Below are 25971 nucleotides of genomic sequence, written 5' to 3' on the forward strand. Positions count from 1 at the left end.
CAAAGCTGTATAATAACTGAGATCGTGTAAGTTAGAATTTCTCTGGCCAGATATAGCCCATGTTTTATGGGACTTGCTAACTTTATACAGGCTGATTATCGTCCACATGTAAGTACAAATACCCATAGAAAAGTGTCCTCCAGTGTTCGTTTTCATTAATTTGTTGCATTTTCCCTAAAGTGTCAAAATAAGCAGAAAATCAGATCATCCTGCCGGCAGCCCTCCTCTCTGGAGCCCTACATTGTCTTTTTTCATGAGCTGCTTTTAGATTTGGTGTTTTAAGGATTTTCTGTCTTGTCTTTATTGGTGTCCTCATCCTCCAGTATAAATAAAGCAAGAACACAGAACCCAATTGCAGTTTTCAGACTTAGAGGCATGAATATTTGTTGCCTTTTTATTCAAGAAAAACTATTATTTTCTAAGGCAATTCGCCATTTTGCTTTACAGTATGATATTACTGGTGGTTCTTAGATTTAATTAAGAGGGCACATCCTTTATCCTGATTTTCTAAAGTTTTTTTCTTCTTCTCAAAGACCAAGGTACCATCATTTTCTAATTTATATTTTTCCTTTCTTGGTAAAACTTGGATTCATGTATTTTTATTCTTCTTGATCTCATGTGATGGCTATTTTAATCCTCCCTTTAATAGTTTTTTATCTAATCTTAATGGTGAAGTGATTGTTTACTGAATCTACATTTCTAGAATTTGAATCATGACTTGCTACTTTTACATACTCCCAGTTGTTTTTAGACATAGCATTCACTGTCCAAGTGGAAGTCATCCTTTTAGTGTGTAAATTATACTTATTTTATCCGAGGCTTACATGATACAAGCTGGGGTCTTCCATAGCTCAGGCTATACTCAGTCTTGTAGCCAAGGATGATAAACCCTTCTGCCTCTACCTCTCAAGTGCTGGGGTTAGAGGTGTGTACTCTTATGCCACCTTCAAAGCAGAATTTTTATTTCATTTTGTTTTTCTATATTTAGAAATCTTAGGGATTAATTTTACTCTTTTCTTCTAAAAGAAGCATTTAGTTTTCTTCTGTCTGTTTCTCTTCTAGGGCAGTCACACCTGATGACATTTGTTGCTCCTCTCTGAAACTCCCCCATTTAGAGGTGTTTGGTTCTGAAGTGCTACAGGCAATACTTTGACTGTTCTGCCTTAATAGTCCTCATGGCACTTACCTTGATTTTATTTGTGTAAGCATAACTGGATGATGGTTTTTATCAGATATCTTAGCTGGTTCAGTGATTATGTTTGGAACCATAATACACTGTTGAATACTCATTTATGATTTATCTCTACTTATTTTAAGCTTGAATTACATGCCTAAACTATTTTTGCAGAAGCAGGATAAAATCACTGCATCTTCTGGAGATTTTGCCATTCTTTCCTCCTATATGAAGATTTTTGCATAAATTAATGTAACTGGATCATGGGCCTCATTGCCAGGGGAAAGATCAGCCATTCTGTCTACAAGAGTAGTTATTTGACAGAAACATCTCATTGAAATACAGGTGCCACCATCTTAACAATTCTTTTTTATCTCCATTTAAACAATATCTATGTGTGCATAGATCGTACATAAGCAGCCACTGCAACAATACAATCTATGCAGATGTCAGTGCATGTGATGGAGAGTCAAGGTAGAGACAGTTCTCTGAGCTTCCGAGAGTGTTTGTGTTGCAATCCACGAGCACCTTTCTGTACGTTGGGACTGTATCAAGGTTAAGTTAATCAAAGCTCCACAAAATTATAAGCAAAATGTCCACTACACCAATAAGAAGGCAATCCTGCACTGCGGAATTAAAGGTCTGCATGGTGCAGAGAATTTAAGGGGCCTTAGCACAGTTAATTCATCTACACTGTGGATGATCAAACTTTCAGTTTTTAAATTCTTGCACTGCATATGCGTGTTTGTATTTTTATGTGAAATAGTATGTTTATTTGCTTAAGGTTCATGTTTGTTACTGGCAAAAAAATGTTGGAAATCTCTTAAGTTTTCCAAAAATACCAATGATCATTTAGCGAAGATGTTTTTAAGTAAAGTGCAGAACAACCAAAAACAGCTTGAGTATAAACCAAAAAAGCCTTTATAAAAAAACAGTTGCTTGTACTGCTTTTCAAAGATGTAAGGATAAATCATAAGTACAAAGCATGAAATATTAAGAGACATAAAGACTAAGTTAATAGTCGGTTGTATGGAAAATTAAAATAAAAGTTAATGCTTTAAATCTAAGTGTTAATGTTTTTCTCAAGAGGTTTGTGGGTTATTTCTCTTACATATGTTGGTAGAATGAATGTCTATCTGTTTTTCTTCCAGTCTGGATATGCCTACCTTTTCATTTCTAGGACACATTCAGAGATGATACTTTAGATACTCAAAATATATGTTCTGATTTTCACTAAATACATTATTCTTTGAAAATGATTTATTTGACATCTTGATGTGTTAACCTTGAACTTTTGTTTTTATTACAACTAGAGTTCACCTGGCTCTTTTTACTACTGTAGGATTTGTTGTTTTGTTTTTTCTTTTCTAATTTTTTTTATTAAAAATTAACTTTTAATACAGTATATTCTGATTGCGATTTTTCCTTCTCCAGCTCCTTCCATATCTTATCTACTTCTCTTCCCACCCAAATTCACACCTTTTCTTTCTCTCCCTCATTAGAAAAGCAAACAGGCATTTAAAAATAAAATTAAAATAAATTAGGATAAAGTAAGTCTTAATACCTAACTTGTAATGAACTTTCTAATTATCATGTATAATGTGACATTTACAGTTCACTTTGAACCATATAAACACTCTAATTTTTCCTTTCTTTTTTTTGGCACTCTATAATGTTCCCTAAACAACAAAAATACCCTAAAATAAAATAAGTAGTAAATAAGTTTTTTTATTTTGTATTTGTATATTGTATGTCAGTGTGCACATGTGTGTGTTATTGAAACATTATAGAGCTATCCTTGTTTTAGCAAAGTAGTTGATGCATTATGGAAATATACATGGAAAAAAAACCCATACTATCTCTTAATCCTCTCTATTGTATGAGAAAATATTAGCAAGGAAATCTGTTAATGGTACTCCCTGCAGCCCCTTCCTAATTGGTTTCTTTGAAATCCAAAACTAACATGAGGAAACCAGTATAAAGATGCCCCAGGCATCTTGGAAACCCTGTGCTAAAATTGACTGTGTTGCACAGATTCTCCTTTTGTCTTTCTGGAGTTGTTTCTAAAGACTCATTTACAGTCAGTGCATTGCTGTCTCTGAGTTTTCAAGGGCCTTTAAGACTTAGGTCCTGTGAGACTTTTGTGTCCCAAGAGGTGTCTTGGAGCATGCTGGTATTTAAGTATGTGCTTCTTCTATCAGGAAGTGATTGCTGTTCTGTTATTCCAACCGGAGAATCACATTGTGTAGAGAAAGGTTAGTTCTACAACCTTAGCTTGAATAGGCCTTGACAGTAATTCTGAAAAGTCTGAAAAATGACAGATAGATTTTTTTTAAGTAATCATCCTATATTAAGTGGGGTTTTTTTTTTTTTGTGGGGTCATTTATTACTCAACAAATATTCCTTGAAGACTTCCCAGTTTCAGACAGTATTTCTGTGAGTAAGTAGCACATATAAGTCCACAAGAATCTCTCCCCACCCCTGACACAAAAGTAACTTATCTATTATGTGAATGTATCTTCAGTGTAAGTCTTGTTCTTAACTCTTGAACCAGTGGAGATGATTCTTTATTCCACTTTAGTTTGAAGACAATTGTTGTTGAAAAAAATGTAACAATGAACTTAATGTATTAAGTTCTTTTTCTGCAGCTGAGGGGGCTGAGCCTGTGGGTAAAATGTTTGCCGTTCAGGCATGAGGACCTTAACTAGAACTTGGTTCCCCAATACCCATGTAAAAAGCCAGAAATGGAATTTCACATCCCTTATCCCAGGACTGAATTGAAGACAGGAGAAACCTAGGTTCACTGGCCAGCCACTATAGCCAGTGAAGTGCAGTAAGACCATCGCTAAAATTGAATTGTAAAATTATAACAGACAGTAACATTTGTGTTCACCCTCCCTGTATGTATGCACATATAGGTGTACACATATGCTTACACACACACACACACACACACACATGCACATACACACACACACACACACAAAGTACTAGTGGAAAATAAAAATATATTTTTTTATTTATTTCATTATGACATCTTTGGTTTGGTTTGGTTTTGGTTTTTTAATGTAAGGTATTGCTATGCTGTCCAGGCTGATCTTGAACTCCTGGGCTTAAATAATCTTCAGTAGGTAGAAGTGTAGGCCTGTTGTACCTTGACTGGCTTTGTTTCCTATTTAAACAATAAAATCTAGCCTGGCCAGGTGGCATATGCAGAAATCATAGCACAAATTCAAGAGCACTTTCTACTTTGTACTCTGTGCTACTACCTTAGCTACATAATTAGACTCTGTTTGAAGTTTTAGTTTTGAAATAACTTTGCACAAGTTTGTTTTTCTTCTAATGATAGCATCCTGGAAAGCACATTTAAAAGCTACCCTTTCAAATTCAAGTAACATTCATAAAAGTCATAAATTATTATTCCACTAAAAATACTTTTTTAAAGAAAGCATTGAGGACCAACAAAAACCCTACTGAGTTAGGACAGATAGAACAATGAGTTAACAAAGAGTCCTTACATGTGTAGGAACAAGGTCACGTTAGCAATTTAATTAGGCTACATGTAATTTGAACAGGTATCATTTAGTAGACATTAAAATGAGGACAATTGTTATAGAAATTAACTTGAAAAGAGAATTATGTAACAGTCAGACTTTGCCAGTTAGTATCCTGTTTGATCTTAGACTTGCCATTCTTGCTGATAAATTCTTAAATAAGTTAGTTCCTACATTATTGCTAAGAACAGAATTTGTTTTGGTCACTGACTAAAGTTATATATTTTTTTCTTTTTTTCCCTCACTGTATTTTGGAAAACATTTTCTTTTGTGGTATAAAGTCAGAAGCGAACTATGTCTAGTTTGAACTTAAAACATCCTTTTAAATTATGGACTCTGAGCTTCATCTATGTTGTTCTTTTTAATGTTATCTAAAGTTTTTATGATGCTGTGATTGAACCCTTATCTGTGCATGCTTTAAGTACATTATTCCACAGTTGAACTAGATACTGTTTTTAAACTCCTTTCTGTTGCATTGATAGGATTGATTTTTTTCCTTTAGCTATTACTCAACATCTTGGGTTTCCTTCAGGAGTCTGTGGGCTGTTCTGCCCTTTACTGGAGATATAGAAGCTGCTCACGTGAGGGAAGGGTGTAATTCCTTCATAACTATACTCCACACTCACAAATACAGAACCCTAAAACTGTTCATAATCCTTGAAACTCAGATTCAGCCATGACAGATAAACTAAATAGAATATTATGAAAACCTTGAGATTTAGCTTTGACCCAGGTATAATATTCTATAGGGGTGTTTTATGCCATCATTGAAATTATGCTATTTTCAAGATCTAAAAAAAAAGTTATATCAAAGTTTTGATATAATACATTGTGATCTCTTCAAACCACATTTAAAGACCTTTTCAAAGAGTTTTATATTAATCTGAAATGCCTTTTATTGAGCAGTGCAAATATAGAGTGTATTATTACTTTATGTTTTTTTTTTTCTGAAGGCGAGATACCTCCCACAGTGAAGTAACATGGAGGAACTATTGACAGCATGATGTCTTTCTTTCAAACTTATTTTAATGCTACTTCTCAAATTTGTTTCTAACTTTAATTAGAGTTTATAAAGCAATTTATGCCTGAAATTAAATATTAACATGTTTCAGGGTATCATAAAATTGCCTTTTTTGAATATCCAAGTAATTCTAGAAGGAGTCATTACATTAATCTGTTATCACTTACGTCTCTCCTTTACTAATGCCAAACTAAAGTATGGGCTTATAAATATATTCTGTTGGTTAATTAAGGAGTTAATTTCTGATACTTTATTGTTTGCTGCATTTAATTTTAACAGTTTTCTTCAGAGCCGTTTTATGGGTCTTTTGGATGAAGGCCACAGGTGAAGGGACTGGAATTGTCAGTGTACTTCCCTTCCTCTTTGACACTGACTCAGCAAAGTAAGACTTTGTGTGTAAATACTTTCCGTTTTCTTTGAAGCCATGATTTTACTGGTCTCAGTTCTACCAGTCTTTTGCAAATATATGCAGAATATATTTGCTGATTTGCCTAGGAAATCTAGTAAATAAATGAATTTAATGATATTTTTATTATGTTTATTTTCATGTTCCTGAAGATTTCAACTCTGTATTGGGAACGTAACTTAAAAATATTAAACGAATATTAATTTTAAAGATTCTGTTACATGGGAAGAGATGATTTTCTTGAATTAAAGGAAAAAGAATTCTACTTTTGTTTATGGTGATTTTGGGGGGTCATTTCACCTATATCTGTAATAGCAAATAATATTTTCATTCATTTTGCTGTAGGCATACTTTTTAAGTTGGAATTCTCAGAGCAGCTTTCTGTCCTTAGTGATGTTGATGAACCCTGACAATATTAAGTAGTGCACATATGGTACAATGTATGTGCTTTATTTGACTTTATGCTGTAGTGAGTTATCAGTAGTCCATTTCTTTTAAAGTTTATGCAGTCATTTATGTTTTCTTATTTAATATTATGCATACTTTCAGCCACCTTTGTTTTCATTCTGTTTCCTAAAGACTACATCTTTGATTTTTATCTTAATTTTTTTAATCCTCTCGTAGACTGATCCCTGGTGTCTTAATTTCCCATACTGTAGTGAACCATTGATATTTATTAAGAATCATATACAGTAAGTTCTATCATCATATCTCTAGCAAAGAGTGGAGTTGTTCTATTTTCTTGCCATAATAAACACTGGTGCTGCAAAGTTTCTAGTTCCATTAAACTTGGAGGCTACTGGCAAGAGTTTACCTATATTTTGGCCTGAAATCACTCTCTTAGTGGCCTGTCATTGGCTGAGAACTGCAATCAGAAGGGAAAGGAAATGCTTCAGAAGTGAATAATATCTAATTGCCTTTAGCCTCATGTGATCTACTGTGTCTGAACACAATGGGGAGGTTCTAGTTAGGCAGCTTAGAACTATCTGAGAAAGCAGAAGTCACTGCTTTGTGTTTCCTCAGGCCTGATCAGACTAGTTTTCACAACTCTATTCTGGGAACATGCGTACTTAAACGTATTTGGAAAATGTGGGTTAATTTAATTAAGCTTATTTTTTGATTACAGAACTTCCTTGATTTGATATCAAATTAATAAGCACTTGTCTACCAAGAGGAAAAGTTAATATACAGAGCTTCACAGACTTACGTGTTCATGGAACTCCTTAATTTCCCTTTGCTGAGAACCTGTACAGAAAGTGTAAAGGAGATAGTTGGCAGATGTCATAACTGTTTCCCTAGCTTACTTTTAAATTTCCCATCTATAAGATGGGAAAGATTCATCTTCAAAGTATAAGGTGATTTTTCAGATGTTTAATAATGTGTCTAAATATATAAAACCAGTTTCTTCCTACTTCCCAAGATTTTGTCTCCTGAAAATAAAGGACAGAATATATTTCTAAAACTGTATGACCCTTTTTTACGTTCTTATGTTTTTAGGAATTGGATTTTATTGCATAAAACTGAAGCTTTTATTTTATCTATTATTATTCAGAACTCAATGATCTTTTTATTTTATTTTATCTAATTCTGCAAATTTTTATATATTAACTTTAAGATTTTGCTACTTGGGAAGGTTTCCATTGTAACATTCCTAAGAAGGCTTTTTCTGAAAACTTTACCTAGTAGTCCACAGTTTTATTTATATTTACAGTAAGGTATTTTCATATTTGTTTTTCTCCAGTAATCTAGCTTAACATAAAGTCTGAAGCTATTTTGTTAAGATGGCCTTGGTTGCTAAATAAAAAGGTGCCCAAAGCACTTGTACATGGAGGGGAGGAATCACAAGAGATCAGAGCTTCTGTTCTCAATCAACATTTATGTGTTTCTTTTTATGATAAGCTAGTGTGTTTTCTCCCGAGTCTTCATATAGTATGATTTTGACTCATTAGAACTTGAAAGAAACCCTTACCCTCCACTTCTCAGGCTCTCTTATTTTCCCTGTACCTTTCCTTAAATCAGATGAATGAAATCTCTAGAGTCTAATTTCAACATTTATTTGTAAGATCTTTTGAAGGTGGAAGGGTGTTCTTATTTAAAAAATTATCCCTTTTCAGATACTAAGGAGGGGGTCAGATTTTACAGTTGGGTGCAGTGGTAGAAATAAAAGGAATTGTGTAAATAATCAGTGATTGCATACCATAACTGCTGTCTCCTAAAGTTGGTGGTGTCAGAGTTTTAAGTCCATATCACAACTGAGTTGGTACTCAAACAGTGAAAGGGAGTCAATAATTATTGAGTAATTAATGAGGTTGTGGTATCAAAGACTCCTTCCTAGACACCAAACCTAAACATCACAGCTCCATATGATAGATTTTACCAAGGTCTGTGCTCTTTTTGTGTAAATACTTCTCTCTAAAATAGATTGGTTGTGTATGTGAAGTGAGAGATATATTTTGCTCTCTAGTGACCAGCTACCTGGTAAATATTGGTAAGACCACCATCAAACCAAACGGCACAGCCTGGCAGCATTGCTAGCCTGGTTCCAGGTTATACTTTTGTTACGCATGCCATGTGAGTGGGACAGCTTGGAGAAAGGAATCTTGGAAGCTCAACCTTGATTTTCTAAAACTCTGATTTTCTTTGATAATCATTTCCTGCTATGTTAAAAATTATGCATAATATACTTTCTTTTCTCAGATGGTGTGTGTAATTAGGGTCAATCCTTTGAGTCACGATTTTAAAAGAGCTAATTATACAAAGCATGGCATTAGAAGTCAGCTTAACTTAGTAACTCTGTATGCTTTAAACTCTAAAAGTTATGACCATATAATCTTTTTAAGTATTGGTAATTATTTTTGGTACCACTTAATGAATGACTTAGGACAACATAATAGGTACTTATCTGAAAAGACCTAGTTAAAGTTTGCAGTGATACAAAAAAGCTACAGAAACATACTTTTTCTGATATGATAACCAAAAGAATGCTAGACTTCAAAATTTGAAAATATGAAACAGGCCTTAAACATACCAAGAACTCAAGATGGTTATACTTTATATTTGTTATCTCTTAGGAGCTCCCCCTCACTTATGTTCCCTTCACTGCCTCTTCTTCCCTATCCAAGCCTTTCCCCTTTATTCTGTTCTCTTTGTTATACTTCTCATTTTGAAGATATCAAGTGAATAACTGTTAGGGTCAGTACTTTCCAACTTAGAGAGGACTGTGCTTCAACTGGTGTCTGGTGAAAAGGGGTAATTGTTTGGGACTCAGGAAATGACTAACAACTTTGGGTATGAATACTTTGATGTCCCCAGTGTTCATTTGTATAAATGCTTACTTTGCCCTTGACCCCACTTGTCCTCAAGAAGACTATCTATCAGGGTCTGAAATGTGTGACTATTTGGTTCAGAAAGGTCCAGAAATGATGAAAAGGTGACCATGGGCATGGGCATAGGCAATTTGAATTGTGTCTTTTTTTTTTCTTTAGGACATTAGAAAATTAAATAAAATTTCCCTTTGAATTTATTAATATTTTATTAGAAATGCAAAGATTAAAATGCACCCTCTTAAGAAAAGTTAATATATTATTCTCCAAGCTAGATAGTGGAAAGTCTAAATTTTGTTATAGAAATTTAATTTAAAAAGCAACACTTAATATTTTAGACGTAATTTAGAAAAGAATATAGGTGATATCAAAACGATAATGCATACACATTTCTTTTGAAAGTACTTAATGTGGGCTATGAAAAAACTGAACGCATGGACTTCTCATTCTAATGATTATAAGTTAAAGAGGGCATAATCAGTTAGTGAAGATGGTTATAGGGTGATGAGCTGTCTCTCAGTGGGAAGTACTACTGCTAGGCTCCTGCCTGGCTCTTCATCAGTTTCAGGAACATTCTTACAATGTAATTTAAAAGGTGTAACTGAACCTATTAAACAAAACATTGAGCAAACTGCTTTAAATCTTAATAGTAAAAAATAAATTTATAAAGTGACAATTATTAATTATGCTTTTAGATATTTGCAAATTTTACATGAATAGAAAAAGAAATCTAGCCAAATATAACTCTGGCCATTACCTTTTATTGCCATCCTTGAGCCCAAGATTAGTAAATGTTTCAGATTCGCTGTGCGCTATCCTAAAAGGATGTGGTGGAAAGGGTTGCAGAAAGAGTCAGATGTGTGCTCTGCTCAGCCTTTGAAAGAAGGGAAAGGGCAGGGCTGGTCATGGGCAAATTACTTCCACCTCCCTTTCTGCCCCTGCTTCAGCTCCAGGGGAGCTGGGAATGCACAGAAGGAATCAGAAGACCTGGGTTCCAGTCCCGGCTCTGCCACTTACTACCTATGTGACCTTGGGTAAGTTACCTGACATCTCCAAGTTTCAATTTCACTATAGTATGTTGTGAGGATTAACTATGATCTACATAAATGTGATTTGTAGCCTCCCAACATCTATACAGACAATTTTTATTACCATGGGCTTGGCTTCCTCCCTATTCCTCTGAAGTCTCATGTTCTGACTGTGCCTTCTTGAAGCAGTCCAGACGACTTTACTACTTTTGCTTCTCACCCTGCACTCTCTGTATCGGAACCATTGTTCCTGCCCTCTGCATGCTTCTCAGAGTGTAAAACTAAGTGGACTAATCTTCACGCTGGACTGTGGGACACTGCTATTTCACTTCCCTTTGATCATCTCTGAAATGCATGCTGAAGAACTCAAAGAGTAAGTCTAGTGCATGAAAATTGAGACAGCGTTGACGAGAAGGATCTAGGTAGAAGGAAGGAAGATTTTCTAATCCTGTTCCTACCGCCTTTGTTACTAGGCAGATTAATTGGGAAAAGTGAAGCAAATGTTCTTCCCTTGTATGTTCTGTGCTCCTCAGAGGTCTCCCTGGCCTGAGGAAATTAAAGAAGTGTGATGCCTGTGTCTCTGGTCAGCCCTTTTAGGACTACATGGTTCAGCTTCCGTTTTTCGGAAAGTGCTGGATTACCCTCCACCAACTTAATTGATAATGCTTGCCTTTCTGGGCTTTCAGTTATGAAGGGTTAATGGAACTGAGGAATATGATATGCTTTCTGGATCACACACCTGGCTTCAGACCAAGTGATCCCTTTAGGTTTAAGGAAAGCGTGATGCTCTGTTTGGTTGACCTTTTCCCACAGTCTAAGAATGCATAGTCTGGCACTACGAATAACAGTAGCCATTTCCCATGGACTGCCTGCCATTAATGCCTGATTGCCATGCAGCACAGTAACACTCATATCATTATTAGATTAATTTTATTAAAAATTTTGCTTTTTTTAAGCCTTGAACCATTGACTTACACTTCATATGGTTTCTTGCTGAAGTAGCAGTGCCATCTCTTAGAACTAAGACTCAGTTACAAATGCAGATTGAAACAATAAACAGCACAGTATAAATTTATCAATCAATGGAAAAATTTTAATGACACTCAGGCTGTCAAGTATACCATTAAATAGGAATGCTGATACAGCGCTGAAGGCTGTATAAATTGACAAGATCTTTTTTGACCACCCCCACCCCAAGATAACAGAGTACTCAAATTTAAAGCCAGTCCTTCTGTCCTTGCTGATGTCGCCAAGGAATCAGTAATGGAATTGCAGCACCATACAGCAAGAAACTGAAAGCTGTTTGTCTGACAGTAAAAAATGGTGAATTATTATCTGACAAAAACATCACAATGAAATCTGTGATATATGTTCACAATTCACAGGCCTGAATGAAAATATATCAACATAGTTGTTTTAAAGTAATGAAGTTACACATAACTGCTGTGTATATATATATTCTGTCTTACAAACTTCCTATAATTTTCCATTATGTCTTCAATTGGAAAAGTCAAAGCAAACAAGCTGAACAAGAATTCTTCTGTGACAGTTCATCCCTCAGTTTGTATTTTTTTCCCCATGCCTTCCTGAAGTACACTTGATACTTGGACGAGACAACCTTTCTGTGTTTTTTTACGCTCAAGCTAGCCGGCTGCCACGCCTCCACTTTCCAGTGGACATTCTCGCTGGGGCTCTTCTAAAAGTCTCTCCAGCCTAATGAGCAGATTGTTGCCCAAAGCAACAATTCAGTTTTTAGAAAATGCCTCTAGAAATAGTTTCCTAGAATTTTCTAGTACTATTAATATAACATTAACATCTTTCAGGATCCCTTTCTAAGATTTTATTTTGCCTCTATGTGTGTTTGTTCACTACCTGTATGAATCGGCCTGAGGAAGAGAGACAAGAGCATCAAATCCCCTGGAACTGGAGTTACAGATGGCTGTGAGCCGCCATTTGAGTGCTAGGAATCAAAACAGGGCACTCTAAAAGAGCAGCCAGTACTCCCAACCTGAGCCATCTTACAGCCCATACAGTAGCTTTTTGAGCTCATCTTGATGCCAGATATTAACACATTCAATAGGAAATGTTAAATGTCTGTGTCCATGTCTGTGTGTCCGTGAGCGTGTGTGCCTTGTGTTGAGTGGGGGAGTGCTGATTTAAATTCTGTTGTTTGCTATACTTATTGTTCCTTTGCAGGGGAGATATTTCAGTTAAAGGAGCAAGAAAATAAGATAGGAGATTACTTTTAAAAACTACTCTGTAGCTGGGTATGGTAATACATGCCAACTCCCTCCACTAAGAAAGCTGAGCTTAGTAGTTTGAGATAAGCCTAGGTAACATATAAAACCCACCTCAAAATCAATAGCAGTAAACAAACAAATAAGACAAAACAGAAAACCTTTAATCTTATGAGGTATAACCTAAACTGTTGACTTGTCTGCTTATTACTGACTCTTTCGTGAAGAGAACGTGAGAACTGGTAGCAGTGGTTCTCACCCTTTCATACAGTTCCTCATGTCGTGGGGACCCCCAACCATAGAATTATTTCATTGCTACTTCATAACTATAGTTTTGCTACTGTTACGAATCATAATATAAATATCTGATATGTGGGATATCTGATATGCAACTCATATGAAAGCGATCATGGACCACAGGTTGAAATATAATGTAAGTTATAATCTTACATTATGGTCAGACAACTTAGAAAAACAGCTTGTCTCAAAGACCATGCTATTGAATGTTTTAAAACTTTTTAAATATGAAATATGGGAATTTTTAAATTACAAAGCTGATGAACCTCTCTTACTTAAGATGTACCAGGGTAGCACTTTCTTGAGTAAATTGAGGAGCTTGCTGGTTAAGTATATAGTGGAGAAGTGTTTGTGTTCATCTAGACTTCTGGAGGTAAATATCTTAGAATCTATAATCGTAAACATAAACAATTCGTTGTGAAGATTCTTTCTTTGGTGAATTTGACTACTTGATTTTTTTTTTTCTAGTAGTCACGTTCTTGAAGGAATTAGGCTCTATCTCAGCAGATACCAAAGAAAAGAAAAACTTTTATCTTGGAAGAAATTTGTAATAAAATTAGTATGTTTGATAAGCTGGTATGACTTGTTTCTGTGAAAACACTGCCTCAATGCTCGTTTTTCACTGGAAGAAAAGTGGACATGGTACTTCTCAAGTTCTCCCTCTCTCTTCTGTGTTGGTTATTAATGGGAGATTGTAAAAATAATTTTGTATAAAATGCAAAATAAGAGCTAGTTTAGCATTATGTGTTGGGTTCATAACCTCTGAAGTCACTAGGATAAAACAATAGATTAGTTCGGTTCAAACTAATAAAAGAAAAAGCGATTATGCTTTATCTGATATTACAAAGAATAGAACATTACATTTAGGAACTAATAACAATATCTCACTTTAAGTAAATAACTCTTAGGCTAATTCATTTAGATGCCATAGCTGCTATGGATAACATTGATATTTCAGGGTATCTTAGTTTAGTGAAAATAGATTGTGTTCAGTGTAGATAGTTTGTGCTCTATCTAAGAAGAAATTTAGCATCCAAATGCTATGTCTCTTTAAAATGTGAGGTTTATACTTATATAAAGCTTCCTAGAATTTATGAGATTCGCCTAATCTCTTTTAGCATATTCATCCACTGCAGTAGATGAAAAAAACATGAATTTGATAATCTACCACAACCTGTGCAAAAAATCTCAGTTATGTTTTCTTCTGAAAAATAGCAATAAAAATAAACTCAAGATTTTGGTGAGCTGCATAGAAATGGCTCGCTGAACATCTACTCAGTTCCAAATGCCTGCTCTGTGGATTCTTGGTCACTTTCTGTTCCTCTTCTTGTTTTCCTTTAAGGCTCGGAAAGAAACAGTCTTTCTAACGTTGACCTCCTGCATGAGGGGGTCTGATGATCTAAACTGCAGTAGCAGCTACTGACTAGAGGTAGGAGCTGGGTCTCTGTCCTGAACTTCTCTTGGAGGAAAACCAAACAACATCTTATCCTATTAAACTCTTCTGTTTTAATGTTACTAATAAAATGAAGATCTTCATGAACTTCTAAAATGTATGTCTAAAATTCACAAATCTTTTAAAGCAAATTTTCTTGTAGCACATAGTCCTTTGACTTAATATGACTTTGGCCACAAAGTTATAAAGTTCATCTTTATAAACTGTTTTCCTATATGCCTCAGAAACCCTGCAGTTTGCTGTAGCTTTCATAAGTGGGTGGCTTCTGCTTTGGCTTTAGCATGATGTTTTCAGCCACTCATGCAGGAAGTGTACTTGCCCTTTGACAGTGGCAGGATCGTTGCCCATACCTGAGTTTGAACAAATTAGTGTTGAACTCTGAACAAGCTTTTTTTTTTTTTTTATGTTGTTGTTCCTAAATCTTTAGTGTAGCTTTTAAGACTAATATGTTCTTCTTCGGAGATAATAAAAGTGAAATTTGAATCATGGATTTTATACTCTGAAAAGGATTATGAATTGTTGGAATACCACAAACTCTCTAGTCTCTGATTTCTCCTGGAGTCTTATTGTTTTCCTTCTTCTAGCAAATTGCCTTGTGTTTTAGATGCCATCATCAAGAGCTGCCTGTTCCTTCCTTCCCATCCACTTGACCTATTGCTATGCTTTTAATAATTCTTTTTTATATTTACTTTATTATTTTGAGGCAGAGTCTCACATAGCCCAGAGTAGCCTCAAACTTGCTCTGTAGCTATGGATGGCCTTGACTTCTTGATCCTCCTGCCTCTGCCTTCTAGGTGCTGGGATTACAAGCATGTATTACCACTTCTACCTATTTGCTATACTTTTTAATACATGTAGCTTGTGATCTTTTGAGGAGAGTTCCAAATTGTACAAGGGAAAAAGATCTTTGTTTATAGATGAAGTGAAACCCCCTCCACCAATGGTTGCAGGCTGGAGAGATGGCTCGATGGTTCATATCACTAGCTGTTCTTTCAGAGGACCCAGGTTTAACTCACAAAGCTCTGTGCTAGCTCACAAGAACTGTAACGCCAGTTCTTGTGACCTACACATGTGTGGTACACATAATACATACACACAGACAAAACAAAACACCCACACAAATAAAGTTGGTTGGTTTATCTTTCTACTTTTAGGTGAAATCCAAGAGAATTGAGAGACTTCACACTTTCTTAACGTGTTCATGCTTTCATTGGTTCTGGCATAGCTGGATGACAAGGGGGAAATGTTCTCATTTTTAGATGATAACAAGAACATAATGTGTTTAATACAATTGCATTTTTTATTTTATTTCTTTGCATAAGATGATGAGCCAAACTATATAATAAGATCTCCCAACTTGTGTTGAACATCTCAGACATTTTTGGATGTTGAGTTATAGGTGGTTAAAGCGTGCTTCCTGGATTTCCGTAAACCTTAAAAAGCAAGTGGCAGCAGAATATACCTTATACCAGGAGAGGGCGGATGCTAATTTTCATTCTTTTAAGTTGAAGGAAATAAGTTTGTCTTTTTTTAATCTTGAAAAAATATCTTTATGATACCTTTTTTTCTCTTTAGTCATCTGTCAAAAATGACCAAGAAAATTTTCTTTAGTAAGAAAGACACTAAAGAAAACTGTTTACATATTTAGCAGTTTTAATCAAGTGTGAAAATGTATAAACGTAAGCATAATGAGTTAAAATATGTACAGTAGAACAATGATAAACAGTGTTAATTTATTGAACTAAATGTATTATAATGGTTAAGATGTGAGGCTAAAACTTCTTCTGTTTAGAATGGTTGCCATTGGAGCACTTTCTGGTCTCCCTTCCCCCAGCATAACTCTTGGTATATATTAATTAATGTAATAGGTATAAAGTAAATGTCAGCATTCCTACTTGACACACTAGAACAATTGCAGGTATAGACTGAGCCATATCTAACTTGTCTAAAATCTTTGACTACTAAGTTGAGGGACTGGTGTTTAGATTTGGCACTTTCTGAAATCACAGAGAAAAATCCGACAGTTGACCTCTGAATAGGATTAAATGATACTCATCAAAGAACTTGTGTGTGAATTTAATGAAACATATGCGTATGAGATCATATATATGTTCACCACAGTGGTAAGCTTATATTTTGATAAATTTCTCTGATAAGATGTCTTTTAACCAGTGTTAATTTTTACAAAGAGTCAACCGACTTTTCTTATTTCCCTAAAAGATCAAAAACACAAGCAAGTTTTTATGTTATTTAAGTTCAAAAGTGAAAATGAGTGTTGGAAGTATTAGCTGGTGTGTCTCGAGGGCAGGCAGGAGTTTCAGAGAGGGTAGAAAAATCAGCCAACCTCATTGTTTATTGTACTGTCCTTGCGGTAAGAGTTAATCTTATACTGTGACATCTTGTTAGTGTGTGAATGCACTGCAGACTGTTATCAAGGCTCAGCTGTATTGTAACTACCCATCTGGAAGTTACTCTTTTGGATAGCAGTCCTCTAACTTCCACCCACTCTGCAGAAATGAAGGCTAACAGGTTACCAGGTGGCTATACCTTCTGATGGTGCACAGGTATTCGTAATACACCAGTGAGAATATTGTGCCAATATAGGGGTTATTTCTACTGCACAGTCATCAGCTGTGTTTAATGTAGAGCTTTGTGCTTACATTCGGAAAACGATCCTCTACAAATATGTAATGATTTAGATTTGGGAGTGCATTGTAAGGATTTCATTTAGTGTTAGGCACAGACTGAGTAAACTGAGCAACTGATAAAAGCTTTAAAGCAACTGCCTAATATACTTATCCATTGTCAGGGGGAAGAGAGGACTTTCCTCATGAGAGATATGCAGTCATATTATGTTCAAGGCCAGTCATACTTGTAATAATATTTCGAGTACAGGTCATATAGAAAGTCAGTACTGAAATGCAAAAGAAAATATTCACGGTGATAGAAATTCTAGAAATAATGGCATTTGACAGATGACTCTTGTTGAAAGAATGAGGAAAGGTAAAATCCTTCGTCTGAGACAGTCTCATTTGATATATAGAGGAAGAAACAGACCCAGCTAGTAAACTCAGTCCGCACTCATAAAGTGCACCCTCTTTTGTAGGAGAAAAGGCACACTGCTGTGAAATCATCCCTGTGGTGATGCCCTGTGTTGTGGGAAAGGGCTGTGCTTCAGAGTCCAGCTGTGCTCCTGTGCACCCCTCACATCCTCAGTGACTGAACTAACTGGATGGGCATTGTTAAACATAGGTTTTTATTGTTTCAGTCAGTAGTAATGATTATGGTTTGTGACACACACACATTGTTGTGGATAAGTGGGCATTAATTTGGCACGATTCTTGAGGTTGTACCTACTTTAAGGTTACATTTTTTTTTTATTTTATCTGTTAATGTCCTTAATTCTTAATAAAGAAGTGAAAACATCAGGAAATTATTTCACCTCTCTGTCATATGATATTGGTAATTATATGAAGCATTTTCCATAAAATCTCCCTTGTCCACCTCAACTTTGAGTTTTAAAAGCAGAGATGTGACCCTTTAAACTGGACAAAGTGGTAGTAGTGTTTTTCTAGCTCAGTCTCAAATCTGAACTTAAGCCTTTGTAGCATACCATATGTGTCTGATTCAGTTGCCCTCTTAAGGAAATTGCGTTGAGCTAAGTGTTTTACAATAAAAGCTAGATTGGTGTTATGATCTGGTAATTACTGATTTCAGACAAAGAGTTGGTTTTACTATCTTAATTCTGTTATATTAGCCTACTATTGTAAATTGTAAAAGTAATATAAATTATGGAAGTAAAATAGCATTTTATCACTTGACATAATTTACATGCTTTATAATGAGCATATTATTATATAATATATAGCATATAATATAAACTCACTATAAAGTATGAATTATGTTTAATGTTACATATGTAAAATATTATGTATATTTATTATTATGCATAATTATAAAAATTCCGAAATCTGTCTTCAGCTAACATATTTTGGAATGCATTGTTCTTGTACACATAAACTATAAACATCTACCCTAACATTTCTCTATGGACATAGGTAGACATATTTTCTTCTCATTTACCATTACTACCATATTTCCACTCCTAAATACTGTTTTCAACTCCTTTCTCTTTTTTACCAGCTGTATTTGTTAAAATTTTTGGGGTAGGCTAAAGGCAAGATGTTCGAAGAGGTTAGGCATGTGACTTCAATTTTGATTTCATCTCAAAATACTGAGATTTTATAAGATACTGTCTGTAACTTTTGGTGATCATTTTCAGGCATGCCCTTTTGCTAATTTCCTCCCCTTTTTTGTTCCTTTTCCTTCTTTCTCTCTATACATAAGAATGACTATCCTCCAAAGAAAGGAAAAAAAATAAGAGAATGAGTTATATTGATAGATCTTTATGTATTAACGCAGTTTTAAGTTTATTAGCACATATTATACAAATGAAATTAGCCATATGTGTTTGTAGCTGTCGCACTTCTGAAATAGTTTGGTGAAAGGTTTTTTTGGTTTTTTTTCCATCACTTTGGCTTACATTTTCTCCAGATTTTCTCCTTTATCTGCGTGTTGTTAGAGTAGTGCACACTTCCTGTTTAGACCCCTGGGAGTCTGTAACCTCTTAACCTCCCAAGACAGTGCGATTTAGAGATTTTTTTTTTTTTTTGCAAGTAATAATTCTTTCATTGTGCTGAAGCCATCTGTACAATCATGCAGCATGGGAACTTACGATATACGCTCAGGTCTTGAGAAATGCTTGCAGAGTGCTAACTCCTACTGCTGTTACTCTACAAAAAAAAAAAAAGAGTTAATTGTATATAACGATTGCTCACACGCACACACTCACCTATATTTCCAGCTCCAGGGTACCCACTACCTGGACTCTGTGGGGATCTGCACTCACATGTTCAGATATCTGCACACAGGCAGACATAATTTTAAAAATGAATTATGCTATGTCAAATGGGACTGTATGATTTCATTCATATAGAGGACACAATCCAGTCAGATTTAATTAAAAGAAGCCATGAGTAGGATGGTGGTTGCCAGGAACCAGGGCTATGTTAAATGAGGAGACCTTCAAAGGGAACAAAGTTGCAGTTGTACAAGATGAAAGAGTCTTGGCGCTGTATAGCCTGGCGATGACAGTTCACACTTCTGTATTATGTGCTGCGCTGAGTGAAGGACTCCTCGGTGTTCTCCCAAGGAAGAAAACAGGACAAAGCCAGCAAGAGGTGATGGATGTGGTGATTGGCTTGTGGTCGTTTCACAATGTACACATATGTAGTTTACTTCAGTGTAGATTTTAAATATGTATAGCTCATTTTTCAGATATACCGTAGTGAAGCATTAACCTCAAAAAAATAAGCTACTTGGGATTTAGTTCAGTGGTAGAGCGCTTACCTAGCAAGCACAAGGCCCTGGGTTCGGTCTTCAGCTTCAGGAAAAAAAAAGCTACTAGAAAAATTTAAAGGAAAACTATACAAAGCAAGAAATAGCTGTAAAACACCATTTTATTCAAAAGAGAGACTTCTTGATTGTATAGTTGAAACATGGCTATTAAATGCTGTGGTGGAAATCATTCTGATCCTTAGTTTCTTTTAGAAAATGGTGAAATGGAGTATTTCAAACTATTATTGTAAACATTAAATAAATATGAAATATTGCAGACTGGAGCAGAATAAACATTTATTCCCTTTTTCTTTTTGTTAATTTTATAGACTTTATTATAAAAACATATTGCAAATAAATAAAAATGTCACACTCACCAAAATTAACAGACTCCAAGTCTATTTCAGTTATGTGCAGAGATAGTTTTGAGTGGCAGAGGACCTGTGATTTTATCATTTAAATTTACTACTCCTTTTAAAAAGCTGTTTTTCCTGTTGAAGATACAGAGCAACCTTTTGATACCTAGTTGAATTTTCATGGGTATTTAAACTGCCCAAAGCAGTTTACTTTGCAGTAAAGGGAAAATCCTGCTGGTGTTAAGAGTCAGGACAGTGTTTAATAATACTGTATTTGCTTTGGCTGTCACTCAGAAAGCCATGTTAAAATGTTGTTGTCTTTAGATTGTGCCTTAGATTAAGAAGCCCTTAGCTATGTATTCAGATGATTTTCTTGAATCCCTATAGATATATCGATTTTTAAATAATTGTAGAAAATATAAGATTTTTTTTTTGGTTTGGGATCTAGCTATCTATCATTTATTTTGGTTAATTGAGAAAAGCATCAGTAGTTCAGGCTGGCCTCCTACTTGCTCCATAGCTGAGAATGGCCTAGATTCCCTGCTTCTACCTCCCAGTGTTAGGATTACAGGTGTTCTACACCATGCCTTTACTAGGAAATAAAGTCTTTAAAAAGAAAAAGTCAGAATTATTCAGTGAAATGGTACACAGTCCTTTTAAGATTCTATATTTTCTCAGAATGAAAACAGTATTATATTGTGTCATAGATTTAGTAACAGTTACTTGGTAATTAGACTTCAAATCTGAGTTTTCTTTTTTTCTTAAGTTAATGTCCCACCTTTTCTTCTACCATAAAATGTTATGCTTTAAATAAAATAGTACCAGATATGGTACATAAAAATGAAAGAAGGGAGACTAATTTCCTCCCATTTCATTTTAAATGGTATTTATTTCTCTACCAATTCTAAAACCTAAGCTAAATCAGTCTTATTATAACACTTGTTATATTTGGTTTTGTATTGTAATGCCTATCTTATATATTGTTGCATCTATGGGTTTTTTCAACTTAGCTGAACAAGGTGAGTTCTTTTTAACAAATGAAGCAACTGATAGGGCATAGATTCTCTTCTTGGTGAACATCCAGAGATGTTGCTACAGTTCCTGACTTTCTTATATCAGCCTCACACTCCACCTATAGTGTATGCCAAAGCCAAACTGGGTTGAGTTTGTAATATTAATACTTTTAACACAGGTTCCAAAGCTAGGTTCACCCATATGCACAGCCACCCTTACTAACCTGAGCCCACCTGTCTAATACTGATATTAACATAAAATTTCCTTTGGAAAAAAGAGATTATTACATTTGTCCTCCAAATTAGAAACAATATTATAAAACATAAAATATGCCCATAGTTTCTGTGGTGCCCATCAGAGTACTGAAGTGATAGAAGTCTGTGTTACTGTGCGTCAGTGTTTGGAAGCCTATCAGAGGGGAGCAAGGAAGGTGAAGTGGACTTGTGCCCTCGTTCGGCTTGGGGAATTAAGTGCTTGAGCAAATCATAACTCCTTAGTTTGCCATAGGAAGCATTCTTTACAACAACTTTGCCCTATGATTTGTGGTTCTGGCTGTCATGGGCCTCGGTGTTCTATTGTAGAACTACAAAAGTTAGAGTAGAAGATAAGATTCAAATGCATTTGATATACAAAAGGTTGGTATCGATAGCATGCAACTGTCATGGGCACAGAGACTACCCACGAACCTCAAGAAATAAAAGCTGAGTGACCTTTGGTTTCAACTTTCAGCTGTTCTAATACAATAGAATATTAGTATAATTAATATATAAACAGATCATTTATAGTATTTTAAGTTCTAGCATTGCAATCAATTGCATAATGTTTCATAAAAACATTTCTGTCCTTATAATGATTGTTTGCTTATGTTTCATATACAACCTTATTAGGGTATTTCTATAAATATAATCTGATCAGACAGGCATTAAAAAGTATAGTTTCTTCATTTATAAAGTAGTTTTTTGTGTATGAATTATCAAGAGATGTGTACTCATTAACATTATTTAATATAGCCCAAATTTCAAAGATTGTTAAGTATGTTGAACTTCATATGTGATTTATTATATCCATTGAAAAAACTTCCAGTAACTATTAGCATGATTTTTCCATGTTCTGTGATTCAAATATGTGGTGTCTTCAGCAGTAGGATCTTACCATCAAGTTTTGGAGGGTAACCAAGAAGATTAGCAATAGCCTATAGTGTTTGGTGGTCTTTGGAATCTCACTGGCCAAGGACTTCAAAGAAGTAATTCATTTCTGACACTGGGCTTTTATTCATTAGCTGGTTTCTTCTGGGCCATTATTCCCCTATTACAGCACAACTCTACTTCAATATCTTAGATGTATGTGGATAGGTATATTTTTAGGAAGCTTTTATAGTAGATTTCCAATTGTAAAGTAGATTGACTTTTTTTTTTCAGAAGTCTTTAGTATTACTTATCCCTTCCAATTTTCCTCTTCTACCTTTCCATCTTCTCCTTCACCACAATTTACCCCTTTCTGTTCCATATTTTTTTAAACCTTTTATACTAGTGTCTTTCTGCCCTGCCCTTTTTTATTTTCTGACCTCTGTCGGTATTCCTAATGAAACACGTATTTAAAAGATTCAAAGCTACCATCCATGAATGAGAGAAAACATGAAATATTTGTCTTTCTGAGTCTGACTTATCACACTCAACATGATTATTTCAAGCTCTATCCATTTACTAATGGATTTAATAATTTTGTTTTTCTTAATATCTAAGAAATATGCCATTGTGTAAATATGTGACATTTTCTTTATTCATTCATAAGTTAATGGGTGTATGGTTTCCAAACTGTTGTGAGTAGAGCAGCAATGGACGTGGCTGAGTATGTATCTCTCTATACTGATTTCCATAGTGGCTCTACCAGTTTGTACTTCCACCAGTAGTGATGAGTGTGCTTCTCTACATTCATAACAGCATTTGCCATTGTTTGTTTCTTTGGATCTTAGCTATTCTTACCAGGATAAGATAAAAGTCATGTCCCTGATGGTTGAGGATGTTGAGCATTTAAAAAAAAAAAAAAGTGTTTATCAGCTGTTTGTGTTTTATCTTTTGAGAACTCTATTTAGGTCCATGCAAGCCTCATTTTTAATTTTTTTTATTTTCTTGATGTTTAATTTTTAAATTCCTTTATATTCTAGGTACTAACTTTTTCTCCCTCTCTGGTGGATAATTTAGTAAAAAACTTTTCCCCTGCTATGTGTTGTATGATCACTCCAGTGACACTGTTTTTACTGTGCAGAAAGACAGCGCAGCTCCTAGCGAATATTCATGCTCCCCAATTTCTCCCTTAGATGCTTGTTCTTAGGTTTAACCATATTTCACCCAGTGGTCCTGGAACAGAGACCATATGATATAAGCAGGTTCCAAACAGTTACTTGTGGGTTTCAAGTGACCAGTTTATAATGAAGTTTCATAGAGCAGCTCACTTACTCTGTAGTTGGATATGTGTTCACCAAATAGAGCAAGAGGCCCAAGATAATATGCAGAAAAGATTTAGTTGTAATTTTTCAACTTTTTATTGTTGGAGTTGTTATTGTCATCTTTGTGTTGGTTATTTTGCTTTGCTTCAAAAAACCATTTGATTTGTGCTTGTCAGACTAACCAGTTTTGTGTCTGTGTGTGGGGGGGTGAATATGCGGGAATGGGTCTGCTCATGAAAGAGGTCAGTGGGCTAGTGAATCTAAACACGAAAAAGGACTCAGTTTGAATAGCCATTCTTTGAAACCAGATTTTATTTTTGATGACATAACTGAAGTGAGAAAAGTAGTATGAAGTCTCAAAAGTATGGGTGAAGATCACGTTGGGTGTTTCTGTCACATGAAAGTTCTTCCAAGCCTTATAAAGAACTTTGCTGAGAACCAGACACAAAATAGTTCCCTCCAGAACTTCCTATATTGAACTCTGTGGCTTTGGAAAATTATTTTATCTTTCTAGGTTGACAAATACGTCCATCAAATCCATAGGGATGGGCTAGATGGTCTTTCAGGATGCTACTGGCTCTGATGCAGAGTCAGATTTTTGTTACTGTTGTTTTAGTTGCTCACTAACTATGAAATTAATTTTTTTGAGTTTTCATTTGTAAGAGAGTTTTAAAACCTAAAGGGAAAAGATAGGCTAGAACAACAGAGATTCATTAAAGACAGGTCAACACCCCTCCTCTATTCAACTGAACTGTGTGCTGTATGAAGTGGATAGGAGTGCAGGCAACTTTCTTCCTGCAGACTGCAGTGCGTGTTGCATGGAAGCAATGTTTGCCCTCACCTGCAATGCAGAATGAATTTAAAAGTTAATGAAAGCAAAGACTGCACCTTTGACAGTAATTGAAAAGTAAGCTATCAGAATCTCAGTTTTTGACTGCCATTTTGTATAAAAAATTGTAAAGACATCAAATTATGTGAAAGAAATTTTATGGTTGGTCATCTCTATAACACTAATTGGCTCTAATGAGTATAGTCTGAATCTTTTAAGCCCAGAAGAGAAAGCTTTTTCCATAGCAGTATCATTTTATTAGGCAGTTGCTCAGCACATGCAGTGTCCAACTTCTGATGATGTGTTTCATTGTAAAGCGAGGGCTTTTCAGATGTTCTCCAGCCAGTTATACAGCTGGGCAGAGAGAAAATCAACATTCTGTTCCAATTCCTACAATAATTACCTCCTCTTTTAAAGTACCAGATATATTTTCAACCTTTTCAGTTAATATGCAAAGCCTTAAGTGTTGTCATTTGTCATAAAATTAAGTATATCTCCTTTTCAAATTTGCTGTAATATTTGGTAATCATCATTCAGAACAGTGATCAGAATAATAAAATGATAGCTTGCTCCTTTCCCAGGAACTTTTAAACTTTTATTCCTATATTTTAATTGCTGTGCCGAGTTCCAGATCTGAGACCCCTAAAGAGTTTGAGATTGACTTTTGAAAGGGCTTTGGGGGAAGGCGAGCTTATCAGACATTTCTCTCTAAAAAGTAGCTACTGAATAACTTCAGATGAAGTGTTATATTTCTCCTTGAAAATGATCATTAATTTTTGGCTTATAGCATATTCCTTTCCATGGAAATAGAGACATGGAGATTTAAACAGCAGTGTTTGAATTCAAACTAAATCTGTCTTAGTTGTCTTAGATCTGTAGTCCCAGACTTCAGTATCCTTTCTAAAAAGTGTACAATATGGTTCTTTCTTTTGAATACTGTGAAGGATGTCTAATAATGAGAAGAATGCTCATGCCTAATATTATCACTGTTAAATAATAGGATTTCTTTTGGTGGAATGTCTTAGCATCTTTCTGTTTCCATCATGTAACAGTACAGTAGGTCAATGTGTAAAAATTCAAGGACTGTAGCTCAGGCTTTCTTATAATTCCCTGTGTTATTAGATTCAAAGAAAAGTTTGAGGAAAAAAAGATTTTATAACTATGAGGAGGAGGGAGAAAGAATAAATTTCCAAAATCATGCAAATTATTGTACTCTGATAATTTAGTTGGAATTTAAACTCTACTCAGTAAAAAATAGATTCTATTTCTTGCATAAATAAAACTGAGAGTCAGTTTTTTTCCACTTTTGATAGAATACCTAAGTTATAGATGAATTAATTTTTAAAAAGTACAAAAAAATCCTTAGGGTGGCAGCATTCAGTAAGAAACCGTGTGTTTTTTTTTTAATCTATTTTGTTGGCTTTAAGTACTTTTCA

The 25971-nt window shown here is 35.0% G+C and overlaps 1 protein-coding gene across 3 annotated transcripts in view; it reads left to right on the forward strand.

The window, feature by feature from the left end:
• The window catches only part of Tdrd3 (tudor domain containing 3), a 145597-nt gene that overhangs the window by 113672 nt on the left and 5954 nt on the right, over positions 1-25971 (forward strand). Inside the window, exon 13 of one of the 3 annotated variants that reach the window (XM_026788750.1) lies at positions 1063-2370. The exons of the other annotated variants lie outside the window; for them this stretch is intronic. Coding sequence (XP_026644551.1) covers positions 1063-1077 — 15 coding nt within the window. The 3' untranslated portion in view covers positions 1078-2370. Of the gene's footprint in view, positions 1-1062; positions 2371-25971 lie in introns of those variants that run through there. 3 annotated transcript variants of the gene reach the window in all.

Source organism: Microtus ochrogaster, unplaced genomic scaffold, assembly GCF_000317375.1.
Source record: "Microtus ochrogaster isolate Prairie Vole_2 unplaced genomic scaffold, MicOch1.0 UNK6, whole genome shotgun sequence".
Lineage (NCBI taxonomy): Eukaryota > Metazoa > Chordata > Mammalia > Rodentia > Cricetidae > Microtus > Microtus ochrogaster.